This window comes from Hyaena hyaena, unplaced genomic scaffold (genome assembly GCF_003009895.1).
Source record: "Hyaena hyaena isolate Hyena2069 unplaced genomic scaffold, ASM300989v1 scaffold_91, whole genome shotgun sequence".
NCBI lineage: Eukaryota > Metazoa > Chordata > Mammalia > Carnivora > Hyaenidae > Hyaena > Hyaena hyaena.
The window spans coordinates 1339280-1356445 of NW_024080725.1; the positions used below are offsets into that span (position 1 = coordinate 1339280).

At 35.4% G+C, this 17166-nt stretch overlaps 1 protein-coding gene across 2 annotated transcripts in view; it reads left to right on the forward strand.

Annotated features, from left to right (window-relative positions):
* Positions 1 to 17166, forward strand: part of PTPN4 (protein tyrosine phosphatase non-receptor type 4) — a 222527-nt gene that overhangs the window by 111585 nt on the left and 93776 nt on the right. For both annotated transcript variants that reach the window (XM_039234876.1, XM_039234878.1), the window contains exon 9: positions 2302 to 2389. In XM_039234876.1, the coding sequence (XP_039090807.1) occupies positions 2302 to 2389 (88 nt within the window). The remainder of the gene's footprint in view (positions 1 to 2301; positions 2390 to 17166) is intronic.

Consider the following 17166-nt stretch of genomic DNA (forward strand, 5'->3'; position numbering starts at 1 on the left):
ATTTGTCCATTTCTTCCAGATGGCCCAGTTTGTTGCCACATCCTTTTTTTTTTTTTTAATGTGTGTTTATTTATTTTGAGAGATAGAGAGCAAGTGGGAGAGGGGCAGAGAGAGGGCGAGAGAGAGAATCCCAAACAGGCTCCATACTCACTATGGAGGAGGATGCCAGGCTCGATCTCACGATCGTGAGATCATGACCTGAGCCAAAATCAAGTTGGATGCTTAACCAACTGAGCCACCCAGATGCTCTAGCATATCATTTGCATAATATTCTCTTATAATTGTATTTTTTTGGTGTTGGTCGTGATCTCTTTCATGATTTTATTTGAGTCCTTTCTCTTTTCTTTTTGATAAACCTAGCTAGGTATTTATTAGTTTCATTAATTCTTTCAAAGAATCCGCTCAAACTTTAGTCTTTGGTATGTCGTACTGTCTTTTTTGTTGTTGTTGTTCTTGTTTGTTTCTGTATCATTTATTTCCACGCTAATCTTTATTATAATTTCCCTTCTGCTGGGTTTAGGCTTTATTCGCTGTTTCTTTTCTAGTTCCTTTAGGTATAAGGTTAGGTTGTATATTTGAGAATTTTTTTGCTTCTTGAAGTAGCCCTGTATTGCAATCTCTGCTACATCCCCAAGGTTTTGGACTATCAAGTTTTCATTTTCATTTGCTTCCATATATATATATTTTTTATTTCTTCTTTAATTTCCTGGTTAACCCATTCATTCTTTAGTGGGAACTTCTTTAACCTTCATGTATTTGTGTTCTTTCCTAATTTTTTCCTGTGGTTGACTTCAATTTCGTAGCTTTGTGTTTGAAAATATGCATGGTAAGATCTCAGTCTTACTGTATTTGTTGAGAGCTGTTTTGTGACCCAGTAGGTGATCTGTTCTGGAGAATGTTCCATATGCACTCGAAAATAATGTTTATTCTGGTGCTTTAGGATGAAATGTTCTGAATATAATCTGTTAAGTCCGTCCATCTGGTCCATCATGTCATTCAAAGATATGTTTTACTGCTGATTTTTTGCTTTGATGGTCTGTCCATTATTGTAAGTGGGGTATTGAAGGCCCGTACTATTATTGTATTATTAACAATGAGTTTCTTTATGTTTGTGATTAATTGATTTACTTATTTGGATGCTACCAACCTGGGGGCACAAGGGCATAAATATTTACAATTGTTCTTCTTGATGGATAGACCCATTAATTATGATGCAGTGCCCTTCTTCATCTCTTGTTACATTCTTTGGTTTAAAATCTAGTTTGTCACAGGGTGCCTGAGTGACTCAGTTGGAGAAGTGTCCCAGTGTTGAGTTTGACTCCAGTCATGATTTCACAGTCATGGCATCAGGCCCCACAGTGGGGTCTGTGTTTGGCATAGAGCCTGCTTGAGATTCTCTTTTTCTCCCTCTGCCTCTGTCCCCTGCTCATGCGCACACGCATGTTCTCTCTCTCAAAAAAACTATAAGTAACATGATATGTATTATATATATTAGACTTATAATTACAAAATATATAATGTTAAATATAATTATATGTAATTAAATTAAAATTAATATATTTAAAATAAAACTAAATTATATAAAAATTTAATTACAGTATAAGTCTAATACAAGTATGACTACCCTGGCTTTCTTTTAACGTCCATTATTATGATAGATGGTTCTCCATCCCCTCGCTTTCAATCTGCAGGTGTCTTTAGGTCTGAAATGCATCTCTTGTAGTCAGCACATAGGTGGATCTTGTTTTTTATCCCTATGTCTTTTGACTGGGGCCTTAGTCCGTTTACATTCAGAGTGATTATTGATAGATATGAATTTAGTGCCATTGTGTTACTTGTAAAGTTAGTGTTTTGGGTGATATTGATGTTCTCTGTTTCTTTCTAGACTTTGTTGCTTTTGGTGTTTTTCCCCCACTCAAAGAGTCCCCTTCAATATGGTATTTGTATTTTTAACTTTATGAGGAACCTCTATACTGTTTACCACAGTGAATGCATCAGTTTGCATTCTCACCAACAGTGCACAAGGGTTCCCTGTCTCCAAATCCCCTGGTACATTCTTCTATTTCTGGAAAATGAAGTATTCTATAAAATAACGATTTGTGTTAATGAAAATTTACCCTCTAGCTAAGTACACAGCTAAATATTACTATACACAACTAAGAGAACTAGTCATTCATGATGTATTATAACATGTTTAATTAGAATACTGAAAATCTTCTAGATTAAATAGGAGCTTTTTTTTTTTCCAATTTGGCCATATTTGTGATTGGTATAATTTTTTTTAACATACTGTCTTTACAGAGGCTTATCTCCTGCAGAAGCAGAATTTAATTATCTGAACACAGCACGTACCTTAGAACTCTATGGAGTTGAATTCCACTATGCAAGGGTAAGTGAAGAGAATTAACTTGATGTTGAGTTAGGCTGCATTTACTCTGTATCAGAGTTTTAGGATTAGGCAACCAATGGCATAACTGGGCAGTGCTGCCAGCTTGATGGCACAGAAATTTTCCTCTGAATATAAGTATATTCACAATCACTTAAGATTTAATATCTGAGGAGAAGAATGGTTAAAGTGGATATTTTGTTATTTTTATGTTTTTATGTTATAAAGATAATCCTTGCAGACCATAAGAGATAGTACCTTTAGACTTTTTATTTTACAAAATAAAAACAGGAAAAGTAGGGATATTTGCATTTATATTCATTATTACAAAAATACTTTCACCTCACTGAAACTTGTGTTACTTCACTTGTTTCCTCATTTAGTGACATCATTATAAATTTTTACTTATAAAGCACAAAATGAAGTATGTTAACATTTTGGTTGTCTTTCTCCTGTGTGACATATCCCTTTATTAATAAAAGATGGAATTTACAGTCATTGGCTTCTTCTGTATATAACTTTGTAATAACTTTTTAATTGTGTGAAACTTTTCTCCTTCCAGAAGACCCTGGAAGACTCCTGTCCTTAATTAGTATGTCTCTATCTAAATTCTTTCTCATGATTTTTTAAATCATGAAGTTATATTTCTTTAGAAGTACCTGGAGCACAACTTTTCTATATAATAGATGAAAAGTGGAATTATAAGTAATCATTGTTTGAGTTGGTGATAGGTTTTATATTCTCTTGAGACAAATTAGCAATCCTAATAAGGATAGCAGCCTGAAAGGGAGTTACATTTTCCTTGGATAGTTATTTTGAACTTATTTTAATATACACACTGGAAATTTTGTTCCATGTGGTGGTTTTATTGTTCAGGGCCTCACCTGGCTTTGTTCTTGTAGGAAAGGAGGGTTCTTATATTTCACAAAGTTTGTGTCAGTCTCTCCTTTAACAAACCAAAGATTGGCTTTCCTCACATGACTGGATCTGGTAATTCTGAGTGTTTGTAACTTGCAAATCTATTTGTCTGATTCCATTTAAAATGTGTAAGTAAGGCTCTCTTGAACTTCCTGTTTTCTTTAAAATGGGCCTCTTCCCCTATCCCATCTCTATTTGTGGGTTATTTTTTAAGCTGATTCTCCAAAATGTCATGTAGTTGTCAATATTTGTGCATTTTGTTTTTTATTATAAGGTTTAAAACTAATGGAACTTCACCTGTGTGAACTAAACTGTGGTTAACAATAAAATGACCACTAAATTCAGTCATGTTAGTCCTTAGCAGTTTGCTAAAGGTAGTGTACCGTGATATCTGCTCTCACTGACCACTATCATACAAAGGATATTAGACTTTCCTTTTTTAATTTAAGTGACATGCTGGATCTCATACATAATTAACCATATTGCTGTTTATTGATTTGGTTAAGGTAGGATTTTTGTGTTTAAATTATTAGGTTTAAAACTCTAAGAAAACCATGAATGTAGAGTGCCAGATTAAATTAATTTAAATTTTCAGTTGACAGGGTTATTTAGAAACCTAATTTGTACTGACAGAAAATGCCAGGAAAGGGTGTTTCTGTTGTGTGTGGATACTGAGAACTTAGAAGAAAATGTGCAGATGTTCAGTGAATGTGGAGGGGAATTTTACAGCATCCTAAAGAAAAAGGACAAAGAGTAGAGGAGAGAGGGTACATAAAGGCAATACTTAACTGAATATCACAAGCAAAAGTGTGTTTGAAATAATATTTAGAAAAAAAGAGGTAAGATGTTTTCTGTCTGCCTTTAAAATGTAGATTGAAAAAATCAGAGAATAGAACAGGTTATTTATAGCAATCCACAAATCACAAATAGGTCTTAGAGCATTCATTGTTGTGGATCTGTTAGGTGCCTTATACAGTGTTGGTGCTAAGCGGTACTTCACAAAACGTCAACTATCTCTGCTATTATGAACTATCATGGAGTTCACAGATGGTGGGGGAGAAAGAAATGGATCATGCACTGACAAAAATGGGAAGATATGAAAGGGAAAGTGCAGAACGATATGGGAATATATGACCAAACATCTAATCCAGCCTGGCAGCAGAGGTTAGGGAAGGCTTATTATAAGAAGCAATTTACCAAAGCCAGAAGGATGAATAAGAATTAGCCAAGAGAGTAGTTTTCACCATAGACCAGCACCATGAATAAAGACCTGAAATTAAGAGAGAACATGGCATACTTAAGAAAATAACATTTTAGAGACACCTGGGTGGCTCATTCGGTTAAGCATTCGACTTCGGCTCAGGTCATGATCTCACGGTTCATGAGTTCAAACTCTGTGTTCGGCTCTGTGCTGGCAGCTAGCTCTGGAGCCTGTCTTCGGATTCTGTATCTCCCTTTCTCTCTGACCCTCCCCTGCTCATGCTGTCTCTCTCTCTCAAAACTAAATAAAACATTAAAAAAAAAAAAACACTTTAAAAAAGAAAATAGCATTTTATATATCTAAGAGATTATATGAGTAAGGGAAAGAAATTGTAGAAAAGTAAAGAATGACTGAGAATTTCAGGGTAAAAAAAAAAGAAAAAAGATTCGAGGTGAGGGAGCAGGGGGATAGTTTGTTTTTTAAAATAATACAGTAAAAGGATTCTTTTAAGTGTGTGTATGGGTTCAGTTGTGTAAGTTTTAACACATGTATAGATTCATGTAACCACTACCACAATCAGAATAAGGATAATCCATTATCCCATAAAATCTCACTCATGCTGCTCCTTTGTAATCTAACCTTATACTTCCCCCTAATCCCTGGCAACCACTGGTCTGTTCTCTGACTCTAAATTTTGGTCTTTTTCAAAATGTCTTATAAATGGAATCCTATATTATGTAACCTTCTGAGACTGGCTTTTTACGGTAATGCATTTAGGATTTATCCAAGTTATTGTGTGTTTCAATAGTTCATTCCTTTTTGTTTGTTTGTTTATTCACCCATTGAAGAACATCTGGCTTGTTTGTGGTTGTTTTTTGGTTTTTTTATTAATAGACCACTGCAGAAAAATCATTTACAGTTTTTTGTGTGCATTTAAGTTCTCATTTCTGTAGGGTAAAAACCCCAGAGTGGGATGGCTGGGTCATATGGTAAATGTATATTTAGCTTTACATGAAACTGCCAAACTGTTTTCCAAAGTGACCAAGCCACTTTGTATCCTGACTCACAATATTTACAAGTTCTAATTCACATTCTTTTTTGGCATGTGGTACTGTCCATTTTGTTTTGTTTCTTTTCAAGCTTTTCTAATAGGTGTATTTCATCTCAGCAGAGATTTACTTTGTATCTCTCTAATGACTAATGATGTTGAGCATCATATATCTTCTTTGATGAATGGCTGTTCAAATGTTTCCCCATTATTCTTCTCTTACTCTTTTTTTAAAGAACTCTATATATATTCTAGATACACTTTTTTGATGGATATGTGATTTGCAAATGTTCTTCCCTAATCTTTGGAGTAAAAGAAAGTGATAATTTCTAATACTAATCACAGCCTAAATATCAGCAAGATAAAGATTTTAGCTAACAATACAGTCAGCACACTTAATTGATGTAGAATATCATATCCAGCAACTCCATAGTATGTATTATTTTCAAACACAAGAATATAATTTCTGATGATAGTGCAGTTAAGCTAATAACAGAAACAAAAGGAAACTTTAAAAATCTTCTAAACATTTGGAAATTAAGAAATACACTTCTAAATAAGCAATGGATGCAAATGCATTCATTATTTCTACCCAGCACTCTGCTTTATTCTTAGATTCTCACCTACAAAGAATAGCATTAGTTACTCCAGAATTTTTGGTTAGGATCAGTTGATGAAATAATGATATGAAAGTAATCTTGAAAATATAATTTGAACATATTAATTCCATGGAACATTGTGGGAGTGAAATTTCCATTTTCGTGAAGAATTTCTGACCTCTGCAAATACGGTAACAGCACTGTCTCAGGAGAAATTGCCAGTGTAATTAAACTGTCTTAATTTGCTAAATGAATGCTTTGAGGGCTCACTAAACACTATCTTTTCTAGTGAAAACTGTTCAATATTTATTAAACTGTGAGAATAGAATAAAAGAACATACTAGAGTTATAAGATACCTGTGCCCTGGGCCCTCCAGTTCAACCTGTTTTATAAGGGTGTTAGTATAATGTAATTGCTATATTGCAGAACCTCGTTACCTAAATGTAAAAGTAATCACAGAAGGTTTGGCTTTAGGATTTTCGTTAAGTATAGGAATCTCTAAATTAACCCTAAAACAATTCTATCCAAGTTTTAGGCTTGATTGTGAATATCTGATTTCCATAGGTATTTGTAATAATAATGAAGATAATTCTAATGAAAAATAACTTTTGCCCTTCAAGGTTCCAAAGGAAAGGAAAGCTTAATGATGCTATTTTGATTATTCATTCATTCAGTGAATATTTATTGAGCACCTTCTATGTTCCAAGTCCTGTTTATAGACACTGTGGATACAGCACTGAGTAAAGCAGGTAATACCCAACCCTCATGACGCTTGCATTCTGGTGGGCAAGATAGACTATAAAATAATTGATACATCAGGATACATAGTGGGTATTCCATGAAAGTAAAGTTTACAGTAATAGGCAAAATACCAGTCTATACTGATAGAAGTCAGTATAGCAGTCACCTGTGAAAGGGTTTTATTAGCTGGGAGGCTCATGAAGGAGCCTTCTTGGATTTTGAATATATGTACCTTGGTTTATGTTGGTTACACAGACATATATATACATATGTATAGGTATGTATGTACAATTTTGAGTTGCCCATATAGAATTTGTACATTTTATTTATTTTTTAAATGTAATGTTTTTATTTGAGAGAGAGAGAGCATGAGCAGGGAGAGGGGCAGAGGGGCAAGAGAGAGAGAGAATCCTCATCAGTTTCCATGCTCAGCTCAGACCCTGAACACAGGGCTCTATTGCATGACCCTGGGATCATGATCTGAGAGGAAATTAAGAGCCAGATGCTCAACCGACTGTGCCACCCACATGCCCCTGAACATTTTAATATATGTACATTATACTCAATTTTCTTTAAATAGGTAATATATCAGATAGTAATAGATGCTGTGGAGGAAAATTACCTGAGAAAGGGGATTGAGACAGACAAAAGTGTGGTATCAGAGAAGCCCTCACTGAGAAGATAAATAGATTTGAGAGTCTTATGCAGATATGTATCTAGGGGAGAGGAGACATTAATGAAGCCATGAAATAAGTTGCATGGAAATTCAAGGACCAGCAGAGACCAGTATGGCTGGTGCAGTGTAAGCTAGGAAGGAGACTATTGATTAGTTTAAGGTGGACTAAAGTTTTATGAGACATTTTAAACATTACAGCTTTTAATTCTAAGCAAGACCATTTGACAGTTTGAGCAGATAAAAGACTTGGTGTGATTTACATTTTGCAAAGATAACAATGGCTGCCATTTTGAGTGTATTCTATAAAGCACTGAGAGTCCAGCTAGACTCTTACCATGATCAAGGTGAAAAATAACGGTGGTGGTGAAAAGTAATCAGATTCTGTATATATTTTGAATATGGAGGTGACAGCATTTACTGATGCATTAGCTGTAGGATGTGAGAAAAAAAGTATTCGGGAATGATTCCCGAGTTTTTGGTCTGAATTAGCTAGACAGATGGTGTAACTATTTAGGAAGTTGGGAAAGACCAGAGAGAAGCAGGTGTGGCAGAGTGGGTCAGGAATTAGGCTCACAACAGTCAAATTTTAGAAGACTTTCACAGATCCATAGGAAGAAGGGTAGGCAATTCAATGTACAGAACTGAGTTCAGAGGAGAGGTCTGGACTAAAGATGGGCATCTGGGAATTGTCAGCTCATAGTTAGTATTTAAAGCCATGGAATGAGAGCACTCAGGGAGAAATGTAGTAAATACTGAAGAGAAAGGTCCTCAGAGCTGGAACACTTCAGAGATTAGAGAGGTGAGAAAGAACCAGGAGGAAGCAACCATTTAGATCGAAAGAAAGCCTTTCTTTCAGACACATATGTGTCTTTGAAGACAGACAGATTTCAGATGTTCAGCTATGTCAGATGAGAAGTGGATTAGAAATGTGGGAGTCATCAGTGACGTAAGAACAGGGTCACATTATGATGGTCAGAGGCTGGTTACAGAGTATGCAAGAAGGAATGTGCGGACACTCATTTTGAGAGATTTTGCCAATCAGGACACAAGTAATAGTAACAGCACCTAATAGCATTTTACTAAGTATTCAACACCTTCATAAGACTGTATGTATGTTAATCTCATTTAATCCTTACATTATCCCAGTGAGGTAAGAGTATTATCATCTCCACTTCACAGACGATGAAAGTGAGACACAGAGATACTATTTAGCCATATGATATCTATTTCTGTACTGAATATCCAATTTATAGCTTCTTTTAAAACATTGTTTTTAACTTGCATGCATTTGAAAACTTTTTGACAGTTTGATTAGAATAATCAAATAATTTAAAAATCTAATCTCTTGAAACAGAAAAGAACTTCTTCTGTCAGAGTGGAGCTGTATATATGACTTCATCTGTATCATCCTAGAGTATTCAGATCACCCAGGGACTTTCTGTAATTCTCCTATGTGCTTTCACTCATCACGACTTGTCTGAACATAGCTTATGTGTGTTTGTATGTGTGTGTGTGTGTTTGTATCAGGCATCTTTATGAAGTACCAGTAGATAACTACCTGTATTCATTTTCACTGAATATTTGAGTTTACATACACTGTTAAGCCTGTGTAAGGCACACAAACTTATTTTTGAATTAGTGAATTTATATTATGCCTAACTACATTAAAAACATATAAACATAAATATTTTAATCATATATGGGGGAAACATGAAACTAATGTTAAAAGAGAAAATAATTTCAACATACATTACAGAAAACTTTAATACCCATATTTTATTCATAATTTTCTTATTTTATATTCATATTCCACATTTATTCCAAGGATTAATTCTTTTATAGACATGTAATTAGACATATGGGAAAAAGAGATGAACACTTAACAGGAAAAATACAAATGATTTATATTGTGAAAAATTGCTCACTTTTTCTAATCCTCTAAAATAGAATCATGAGGGGCACCTGGCTGGCTCAGTCAGTAGAACATGTGACTCTTAATATTGAGGTCAATAGTTCAAGCCTCACATTGGGTATAGAGATGATTAAAAAATAATAAATAAACTTTAAAAAATAAAATATAACCATGAAAATGACAAGGAGATACCAATTTCATTAAGTTTGCAAAAATTCAAAGGATTAAAAATACCCATTATTGGTGAGAGTATGCAAAGTGGACATTTCAAAACATTGTTGAAGTATAACTTGGTATAACCCTTTTGGAGTGCAAATATTCATATAATCTTTGATCATTTCCATTTCTCAGATTCTATCCTGTAGAACATTTATATAAGTGTTTTAAATAATATGTTCAAGGATTTTTATTACAACACTTTGTTAATAATAAAAAATTAGATACACTCTGAATGAACAGAAATAGTTAAGAAAATTGTGATAAATTGGTATTTTGGAATAATATGCAGCAGGTAATGATATACAGAATAATATATCATAGCTTTTGTTAAAGAAATTATATAATGTATATTTATATTTTTTATAAACATAAAGATCTAGAAGAGTACACACTAAAATATTAATAGTGGCTATCCCTGATGATGAGGCAGAGAAGGTGAGGGACGCTGTTTGACTTGTTGATATTTCTATATTTGTTTGAAATATTTTAATAGAAATAATTAAGATAATTTTAATAGCTACCGTACACCACTTAAAATTAATGTTTCTCCCACCCATAGTACTATAAAATTTTAGTGGGATCGACTTACTTTACTTTTAACCTGTAACAGTAGACAGGCTGGAATATTAAGGAGGCTTAGCTGTGCCGTTTGTGTTTAGGACAGCAGTCTCCAAAGGAGGGAAGACCACTACACATAATGAAATGATCGGTTGAGGTATGGGTGGAAAATTTTAGAACATCTGTTTATATTCGTCCTAAATCTTAACCTTTTACATTGTCCTTTTTTAACCGATTATACAATGAAACAGATATACAGCTGTGTACTGTATCTTGGTGAACACTGGCAGCGGCCCCCAGGTCAAGAGGTAGATGTTAGCCACCCGTTCCAGAAACCCTCCTTGTGCCCTGTGCCAACAAAAGCCCCTTCCTACGTTGTATTTTTTTATGGTTTTATCACCCAACTGTACCTTCCTAGATACTACAACTTGGTCTTGCTTTTTGTTTGTTTGTTTTAACTAGATAACTTTAAATCTGTTAATCTCTCCTTTGCTAAAATTTTCATGTTAAAGAACTGGGACATTTCACCTTTAATTTCTCATGGTCTGGACTGTACTGATCATGTACTTATGGTGTAACTCAACATGTTCTGCTGTCCTGTGTATTACTTGTAGATTGGCAGCTTGATTAACAGGGATGTTCAGAGTCAGGATGGATCCCTTTTTTGTGTGATTTTTATCAGGAGGTATGTAATGCCTGGTTTTCACTCCTGTTTTTAATGTTAGCAACCTTTGAGGTTCAGTGCCTGGATCCATTAATTCACTGGAGGCTGCAAAATAGAAGTGTCTTAAGTGTTAATTCTTAAGTCTTTTGTTTTTATTTGTTTACTGGAATTTTTTTTTTTATGTTTATTGTTGAGAAAGAGACAGAGCATGAACAGGGGAGGGGCAGAGAGAGCAGGAGACACAGAATCAGAAGCAGGCTTCTTCTGCTTCTGTCTGTGCTGACAGCCTAGATCCTGACATGGGGCTCAAACTCACAAAAGCCATGAGATCATGACCTGAGCCAAAGTTGGATGCTTAACCGACTGGGCCACCCATTAGAAGAATTTTAATTACATAAATTACACATGTGGCTTGCCCTGTATTTCCATTGGACATCTCTGGTCTTGCAGCTCTGTCCAAAGGAACTCCCTGAAATGCAGAAAATGTGGTAGACCTGTGCTGTCACTCAAAAAGTGGTTAGTGTGATTGAGGAAATGAAGTTTTAATTTTATGTCAGTTTAATAAATTTCCATTTAAATAGTTGCATGCATTTTGTGCCTACTCTCTTGAACATGCATGTCAAGAGGGCTGGGATCTGGTTAGAGTGGGGTCTGGAGTTCTTTCCCTCCCCGGGTGAGAAACTTGTTCATGTGGGCTAATGAATTTTCACAGAGAAGATGTGCTCCAGGGGCACCTGGGTGGTTTAGTCTGGTGCTTAAGCATCAGACTTCACCTCAGGTCATGATCTGGTTTATGGGTTCAAGCCCCGTATTGGGCTCTGTGCTGAGCCCCAGCTCAGAGCCTGGGGCCTACTCTGGATTCTGTGTGCTTTTCCCCGACTCGTGCTCTCTCAAAAATGAATAAATGTTAAAAACAACTTTTTAATTAAAAAAATTTTAAATGCACCAACCCTTAAAAGAAAAAAAGAAAATAGACTCGATCTAGACTTTGGATTGATTCATTAGAGAAACACAAAGAAGGCATGAGAACTGCATTAAAGAAATACGTAATTATGGGTACAAAGAACATCATGGAACTGGCTTGATGAGAAAGTTTTTTCTAGTTAGAAGGGGAAGATAAAGTGGGATGGGATGGTTGTCAAAAGGCCTTCAGTGCCAAGCTAAACAGTTAAGACCTCTTACTACTGGTGATGGAGATCCGTTCAATTAACATTTAACAAACGAATACAGTTGACCCTTGTACAACAACTGGGGTTAGGGGCGCCAACCCTTATCCCCAAGTACAGTCCAAAATCTTCATGTAGTTTCTGATTCCCCAAAAACTTAACTACTGATAGACAACTGTTGACCCAAAGCCTTACTGATAACCTAGTTGATTAACACTTGTTTTGTATATGTATTGTATACTATATTCTTACAATAAACTAGAGAAAAAATGTTACTAAGAAAATCATCAGGAATTAAAAATACATTTACAGGACTCTACGGTATTGATAAGTGTACGTCATCTATTTCCAAGATGAGTGGTCTGTCAGTACCTACATCAGTATGGATATAAAACTCTGTAGATATTAAATATATTACTGACTCTAGACATCAAAAATGAAAAGTTAATGTGAAAAAGAAATTCATATTTGTTTTCAGGAGTAAGAATTCATACGTTGATAATGAAGAAGTAGCAATGTGAATGCTTTTTGGTAGCCTAGCTATATACTTAATAAATGAATCATTATAAAATATTTATGGCATATAATATTGCAGTCCTAGTCCTGATACAGTATTGGAAACATTGTTAATTTTTTAAAAAACTACTAACCTGTGATGATAGTCTGATATGCAGTTTCTCCAATTATGAGAGAAAGAAAGAAAGGCATACTGCACAATAATGTAATTCTTTGAAAGCAAAATTGTAAAATATTAAGAAAACTAACACATTATTAATTTTATATTAAATAACCCTGACCTCATTCCTGTGTAAGGACAGCCCATCCACTTCCATGAGTCTTGCACATGATGTTCTCCAGGCAAATACTCAGACATTGCTGCTGCTGCTGCTGGCACAGAAATGTTTCATATGGTTCTTCTCATACAGTCAAATTTCTGCACAAAGATAACCCACACACAGACAGCAGATAAGTTTATAAACTGAATGGTGTGGCGATTATTAACAATTCAGTAAGTGGTAGATTGTCATAGGGTGTTCAGCCTTGTCATCTTCATGGTGAGTCGACCCTGGAGGAAGAGGAAGAAATGGGGTTGGTCTTAATATCTCAGAGATGAGCAGAGGTGTAAGAAGTGGGGAAGGTAGAAGGGTGTAGGCAAGAGAGGTAGGCACACTCGGTGTAACTTTATGGAAGTGCATTGTAGTTTTACCTGACTTTGCTTTTTCATTTCTCTAAAAAAGTTTCTGTATAGTTACCAATTTCTCCACTGTCTGTTTTAGTTTCAGTGCTCCTATCATAGAAGGGACCATGTTGTGTTTAAAAAAAAAAAAAAAAAAGTCAAAAGCAGTCTTAAATAATCAAGAACTCTTCTGCTAGATTGTGAAATAACAGTTCATTTGCTACATTGCTTTTTCTCCTTCCTCCTCATCATCTAGCAGTGATTTTGGAAGCACTCACCTCTGTCAAGTCCTCTTCTGTTAATCCTTTTGTGTGGTGCCCTTGAATTTCTTGATAGGTCCGCATAATGAAACCTTTCACCCTCCCATCTTTTTGTCATATCTATAATTTGTCTCATGATTTTCTTGACTGGCTCTGTCATAAATCCTGTAAAGTTATGCACAACATCTGGACACAGTTTTCTCCAGCAGGAATTTATTGTTTCGAGCTTGATGGCTTTCATGGTCTTTTCTGTAATAACATGGCATCCTCAAGATCCTTCCAGACTTGCATGATGTTCTCTTTATCAGGGTTCCTTCCCATACCATGGACAACTCTTTCCATAGAGACTATATGTAATGAGCCTTGAAGGGCCTCATGACCCCCCCCCCCCCCCCCCGCCCGATCTAGAGGCTGAATTAGATATGTTGTATTTGGGGACAAGTAAAATACTTTCACATCGTTGGTGTTGAACTCATGGAATTCTGGATGGCCAGGGACATTGTCCAATATCAAAAGAACTTCAAAAGGCAGTTCCTTATAGGCAAACTACTTCTGGAATTCAGGCATAAAGCATTAATGGAACCAATCCAGAAAAAGAGTTCTCATTATCCAGGCCTTCTGGTAAAAGCAAAAGACTGGCAGATGGTGGTCATTTTTTCCCTTCAGAGGTGGAGGTTTAGCAGTTTTGGATGAGGGCAGTCCTGATCATAAACTCAATTGCATTTGCACAAAGCCGAGTTCACCCAGCCTTTCCTGCTTTAAGTCCACGGGCTTGCTTCTTTGCCTTACTAATAAATGTCCTTTATGGCATTTTCTTCCCCAGAATATAGCACTTTTACCTGCATTGAAAGCATGTTCAAGCAAATACCCTTTCTCCTCAGTGATTCTCTGAATGGCACCTTGGAACAGGCCTCCTGCCTCTTGTTCGGCAGAGGCTGCTTTTCTGTTTCCTTGCCATTTTTTAAGTCAAACGTCTTTCTAAAATCAGACCATCCTTTTCCGGCATTAAATCCTTCAGGTTTAGTTCCTACACCTTTTTGCTTTAAGTTGTCATATAATGACTCTGCTTTTTCTCACATTATAATAGAATTTGTAGATATAGGCATCCCTTTCTTACAGTGGTCCAGTGCCCACATAAAATCTGCATTTTCAATATTAGATGAAAAGGCACAACATTCTGAACAAAGTACCAGATTTCTGTGCATGCTAGTGTAGTTACAGCGATGGCTTCATGATTTTCCTTTTCATTGTTTACAACAGTCCTCATGCTGGATTTGTTTATCTTGATAGCAGGGAGCCACAGGGGAGACCTCAGTCTCTGCTACATATTAAGCAATTCAGCTTTTTCTTGTAGTGTCATGATTTCCTTGGCTTCTTGCGAACACTTCCAGCAATCACTAAATAGCACTTTTTACGGGTCCCATGATGTTACTGGAAGTTTATGGTATTACACTAAACACATTGAAAACTAAGCATGAACTGTGACAAATCGCTTTTGCTGCTACATGCAATTTATTGGAGAGACCCAGCTTCACAGGTGGAGATGGTTAGTGTCATACCATATGTTAAGCCCATACTTGGCAACACTTGAGCTTACCGCAACAGCAGCAGGAGGCGGCTATGGAATTATTACAGTAATACAGTGTGTACTTTGGTAAATGTTGTGCAGTTATGATTTCATACAGCATCTTATATTTGTTTACCTTTCTCTGCATATATTTTATGCAGTCATAGCATACCTAACTTAAATTTTGTTTTACTATTTCTAGGCTCCAGGATTTGTCTGCAAGTTTTCTGAAATTGTTGCAAGTCTCCAAAGTTTTTTTAAATATATTTATTGAGAAAAGTCTGCATATAAGTGGACCCACACAGTTCAAACCTGTGTTGTTCATGGGTTAACTCTAGAAGGCACTTTTCTACACGTAGGAACCCAGTGTGGGAAAACAAAGGCCCTGTACTTTGCTACTTGAGTTCTACTGAAGATGCGTAAAAAATAAACAGGTTAAATAAGATAATTCATAGTATAATATTAGATAGTAGTAAGTGATAAAAAGAAAAGCAAAGAGACTTTAAAATAAGGTGGTTATCGTGCATTTTTCTATACGTTGGAATTAATAGCATTGGTGTCCATTAAGGTCATAACACTTTTTTTTCTTTTTATCTTGCTCACTTCTGGATCACCTTGGGAATTGCCACTTCAAGTCTAGACAGCTATAATTTAAGAATTTGAGTTCCTAGATATCCTGAACATGTTTTCCTTTTTTTTTTTTTTTTTAAGCATGTTTTTCTGCCAACATAGCAGCTTGATAGATACATGTATTTGTTGAGTTTGGTATCTCTGTTTAGTGGTATTGGTTCTTCTCTAGTGCTTAGTAATTCTTGGTTGTGTACTTCCTTTTGTATTTGTGATTCTTAGGTCACTTGCTTGTCAGTGTTCTCCTGCTTCAGGTGATGGTGGAGGAGGGAAGGAAAATATTGCCATGAAATACATGCCTATAGTTTGCCTTTCTCTGTTTGAGGTTCTCCATCCATTCTGAGGATCACTTTAATTTCTGTCCCCAGTATCCACACTCCCACACACGGAATTTTAGATAAGCTGCACATATTTCCATGTCCCGTAATTCAATCCATATGGGACAGGATTCTAGAGTTGGTAGGAGCTAATTACCTTAGCTGTGTTCTACCTGATCATCCTGACAGTAATTTGAGGGCTCCCTGTATTTCCTGTATCTGTTGTCTGTGAAATTGTATTCGTTGACTATACCTTCTTTCTGCCTCCATATAGAACTTTCTTTACTCTGTTTAATTCAGGCTGTGGTCTTCTATATTTTTTTCCTCCTAAAATCTGATTTTATCCTCTTAAAGTCTTTACAAATTTCTCAAAATGTCTGGCACATTGATTATATACCTTCAAGTGGATTGTTTTTTATATATCTTCCGTTGTATCAGACTGGAAGCAGAAGAAGGATTAGGAGCATATATTAAGTCTGCCATCTTGGTCCAAACTTCTGATATTTTTTAAAAACTGATTTAAGGCTCATAACAGTATACAGTAATGCTGGTTATTGCTAAATAAATTGGTCATACAGTACATAGTATTGTGTTACTTTGGCCATTTGTTATTTATTATCCTATCAAACAAGTTAGAAAGTTTTTTAATTTAATTAAGTTATTGAAACTACATTTTAAAGGATTTTTTTCCCTAGGGACACAGTTGTAAAATCTTGATTATAATTTCATGAGTTAGTTCTGTCTTCTGAGGATATGAACGGTGGGGGTAAGAGCATTGTTACTGTATTCGCTTGCCTGTAGAATGCTTTAAGTCAAGTAGCAAAACTATTTCAAGGTTGATTAGCATCTGGGAAAGTAATTTAATTCTACATTTTCTCAGTAGTGCAGATTAGTTTTTCAAGTTGGATGAGTTAGCATGAAAACCCTTCCTTTCCTCAAAGCACAGTTGAAATTTTCTTCTCCGGAATCGTTCAAATTCTCCAACAGTTGTTTCCTACTCTACTGCCATGTTTTTTTTTTTTTTTTTTTTGCTGTATTATATTAGTTATGGATTTATCATTGTATTAGAAATCTTGTTTTTTTTTTATAGGTTACACTTCACTAAACTTTGAATATGGATATTTTATTC